The sequence below is a fragment of the Monopterus albus genome, unplaced genomic scaffold, assembly GCF_001952655.1.
Source record: "Monopterus albus unplaced genomic scaffold, M_albus_1.0 scaffold96.1, whole genome shotgun sequence".
Lineage (NCBI taxonomy): Eukaryota > Metazoa > Chordata > Actinopteri > Synbranchiformes > Synbranchidae > Monopterus > Monopterus albus.
Window position 1 is genome coordinate 868,908 of NW_018127976.1, and position 4,469 is coordinate 873,376.

The following is a 4,469-nucleotide window of genomic DNA, read 5'->3' on the forward strand; positions in this document are numbered from 1 at the left end:
TATTATTTTGAACAATACTGTATAAGGGCAGAGTCTAAGACAGGCACTCAAGAACCTAGCTGATAATCAAGGTCCAGTGGGTGGCTCTGGAGTAGAAGAAAGGTGTGTGAATGTGGTAAAAGACAGGTAAGCACTTTGAACTGTAAACTGCAACATATGTGTGGATTATGCCTTTTAAGCTGAAGTAAACTAACACAGGAGGGCAGGCTTACCAAAAATCTTTGATACATGCAGCAGGCTTGAGGCCTACTTCCTGGTGTTTGCATGAGCAAGCTAACATGAGGACACATTAGAAGTTTGACTGGTTTGTTGGAGTGAAAGCCAACACTGGGTGGATTCTGATACAGCAAAAAGGAAGCAGACATTTGTCTAGTTATTTGAGCAATGTTTGGTGAGTTATTTGAAGTGTTTGGTGGCTAGAATAGCAGTTGAAATGTTTGCTAGTACTAGTGACTGTTTGGTAACCGTTAGCCTGAATTATTAAGAGAATAGATGAAGAGTTGTTGGGTGTGTGGATGCAGGCAAAGAGGGGGGTGGTTCTTGAATGCTGGAACACACTATTGAGCCTTCTCTGTGTCATGGGCCCAACTCAACAAAACACCAGTTAGTGAGAGGGTGCCCACCTGATGACCCTGTAGAGTTGCCTTCACCCACACAGAACCTTTAGTGTTAGTGATGATATAGCTACAGATGAAATAACTAGCTACTTCTACCCTCATTATAAGTACTACTGACAGTACTACTATGTTGTAAAACTATGAAATACAACATAGTATACTAGGTTGCAGAAATACTATGATCAAGATGGCGCCAACAACTATGGCTGCCTTGTGTACTCATGCTCTCTTGTGTGTGTTGTTTTTCTTTGTTTCCTCAGTCTTTTGCAACCCATCCTGGATTACTTTCACCAGAGCAGAATTGCTAAACATTGGACAACCCACACCAAACTATCTTTCGCCAATCTTTGTGAATGAGGAATGCTGTGTGGACATTCTACAGCTGCAATCTACAGGATCTGGAGAAAACGCCGTCGAGGGAAGCGGGCAGGAGCGCTGGTCAGGCTACACCAGAGAGGGACCTGGACTCCACTCCCATCTATCCACCTAGCGAATGTGCGCTCTGTAGTACAGTTACAAAGTGCCATTTAAGTTAAATGATCCTATTAATGTCTTTGTTTTGACATTTTCTCATATGAGCATTAACATTCCCTCCCACCTCATGTGAGTCCCATACTCTTTTTGCTCTCTGTCATATTTTAGGATAAAAAAAAAAAAAAAAAAAAACTTTAAATTTCTTCCAGATACACATTCCATGAATATATTCTCAGTAATGTTGACCAACTTACACAGAGTGACACCATACGCCACCTGTGACACCCCCTGTCTGTAATAAGCAAGAGTGATATGATGGTTACACCGTTCTGTTTATACACCTGGTGGTCACATATCCCAGAAAGGATCACATCACAGTGAGCTCACCTATGACAGCATTGGGCTCTGTTCCAAAGGCACACACACAGGGAGAGCCTGATGGGACCTGGAACTTGGAGAAGCTCCACTTAGAGCTGAAGTATTTAGGAAGAAAGCTGGCTGATGCCAAGCTGCAGAAAGAGGAACACACAATCAGGACACAGGAAGTCATTACCAACACTTGTACTTACCAGCTCTATTCAGACAACTCTATTCACTGGAACCCTGAAATTATCTAGACATTACCTGGAGAAGTTACAGTATATATGAAAACACAAATGTCCAAGTCAGATGGCCCAGACATTAAGTTGACTTTCTCCTGCAGATCTCTAGCAGAAAATTTGCGTAAAGTCTGAGTGAGCCAGAGTGAGCCCATGTGAGAAAACAGCAGTTTAGAGTCCAGAGTATGCACATTGAGCTAGCAGGTATGTTGATGACATTCTATCATGTGACTAGTGTGAAACTGGAAGAATACAAATCTGATGGTGACACAGACACCAACACAACATAACTAACCCGAGACACGATGAGATTCAAGAACTTATGTTAAGAGCCGGTGCCAGAATTGTCACACAGATTTATTGTATTGCAAGAGACTTGGTTGTTTCTGACTAAATATTTGACTATGTCATATCCTGCCTTCTATGTGAGTAAATCACACTTAAAGGACTCAGAGCCTGAGGAAAAAGATCCTCTGGTCTGATGAGACAAAAATGCAACTCTGTAGCCAGAACTCCGGCATGCTGTCGAACACCAGGCACTGCCCATCACATGCTAAAAGGCCCCCCACCAACAGCCGGGTCTGTCAGAGGGTTCTTCGGTTAAAGGGGGTTTTACCTCCCGACTGTTGCCAAGTGCTTTTGGGAAATTTGTTAGGTTTTCCTCTATAATAATAATAGTGACAATAATGATTATAATAATAATAACTGATTATAATGATGAATATAATAAACTAGATAAATGCATTTTCTGAAGAAAATGCGTATGGATACTGACTGCTACAAGATCGCCCTGAAAATGCTGAACATTTTGACATGTGAATGGTTTTGCTAGCTGAAAGTATGCTGAAGTAGAATTTTCCAATTCACTTGAATGGGGCAAGATTTTCAAAATAAAACTAAATACCTTAGGAGTATGAAGTTTAGAAACATTCTGAAAAGAAGCATGAATGTCCATGAAGAGCTAAACATTTTAATAGCTGAAATAGCTGAAAGTATGCAGAAGTAAAAATTTCCCCATTCATTTGAATGGGGCAAAATTTTCAAAATGAAACTAAATATTTGAGAAGTATGAAGTTTTCAAATGTTCTGAATAGAAGCATGAATGTCCTTGAAAAGTTGAACATTTAGTTTAGAAAACTTCTGAATAGAAGCATAAATGTCCTTGAAGAGCTGAACATTTTAATAGCTGAAATAGCTGAAAGTATGCAGAAGTAAAAATTTCCCCATTCATTTGAATGGGGCAAGATTTTCAAAATAAAGCTAAATATTTCAAAAGTACGAAGTTTAGAAAATGTTTGAAGAAAAGCATGAATGTCCTCGAAGAGCTGAACATTTCAATGTCTGAAAAAGTAAAAATTCCCTCATTCATTTGAATGGGGCAAGATTTTCAAAATAAAGCTAAATATTTCAAAAGTACGAAGTTTAGAAAATGTTTGAAGAAAAGCATGAATGTCCTCGAAGAGCTGAACATTTCAATGTCTGAAAAAGTAAAAATTCCCTCATTCATTTGAATGGGGCAAGATTTTCAAAATAAAGCTAAACATGTTAAAAATATTAAGTTTAGAAAACATTTGAAGAAAAGCATGAATGTCCTTGAAGAGCTGAACATTTTGATAGATGAAATAGCTGAAAGTTTGCTTAAGTAGGATTTCCCCATTCATTTGAATGGGGCAAAAGTTTCAAAATAAAGCTGAATAGTTTAAAAAGTGTGAAGTTTAGGAAAATTCTGAATAGATGCCCGCATGTCCTGAAAAAGCGGAACATTTTGATACCTGAATGGTGTTTCTAGCTGAACGTATGCTGAAGTATTGATTGATTGATTGATTGATTGAACATTTTAACAGCTGAAATGGCTGAAAGTATGCAGAAGTAAAAATTTCCGAAAATATATACAAACAACAAAGATATACAGTGCCTTGCAAAAGTATTTGTACCCCTTGAATTTTTCCCACATTTTGTCACATTACAACCACAAACTTAAATGAATTTTATTGGGATTTTATGTGATAGACCAACACATAACATAGCATAATTGTGAAGTGGAAGGAAAATGATACATGGTGTTCAAGATTTTTTACAAATAAAAATCTGAAAAGTGTGACTAAACAGGAAAAGCCGAAAGTGACTTTCTTTCTTATTACGTTAGGGTTGGTAGTTTGTTCAACAGGATTTTAGAGAGTGTGAAGATGCCTGAGGAATGGAGGAGAAGTGCTGATCTTTAAGAACAAGGGTGATGTGCAGAGTTGCAGCAACTACAGAGGTATAAAGTTGATGAGCCACACAATGAAGCTATGGGAAAGAGTAGTGGAAGCTAGGCTAAGAAAGGAAATGGATATCTGTGAGCAGCAGTACGGCTTCATGCCCAGAAAGAGCACGACTGATGCAATTTTTGCTCTGAGAATGTTAATGGAGAAGTATAGAGATGGTCAGAAGGAGCTGCATTGTGTCTTTGTGGATTTAGAGAAAGTGTACGACAGAGTACTGAGAGAGGAGCTATGGTACTGTATGAGGATGTCAGGAGTGGCAGAGAAGTACTGTACGTCAGAGGAGTTCAGGATATGGATGAGAGGAATACGACAGTAGTGAGATGTGCTGTAGGTCAAACAGAGGAGTTCAAGGTGGAGGTGGGGCTACATCAAGGATCGGCTTTGAGTCCCTTCTTGTTTGCTATGGTGAAGGACAGGTTGACAGGTGAGGTCCGACAGGAATCTTCGTGGACAATGATGTTTGCGGATGACATTGTGATCTGTAGTGAGAGCAGAGAGCAGGTGGAGGAACA

General features: G+C 39.3%; 1 protein-coding gene across 2 annotated transcripts in view; it reads right to left on the reverse strand.

Moving 5' to 3' along the window:
• Positions 1-4,469, reverse strand: part of wdr45b (WD repeat domain 45B) — a 58,783-nt gene that overhangs the window by 6,206 nt on the left and 48,108 nt on the right. For both annotated transcript variants that reach the window (XM_020608940.1, XM_020608939.1), the window contains one exon: positions 1,479-1,600. In XM_020608940.1, coding sequence (XP_020464596.1) covers positions 1,479-1,600 — 122 coding nt within the window. The remainder of the gene's footprint in view (positions 1-1,478; positions 1,601-4,469) is intronic.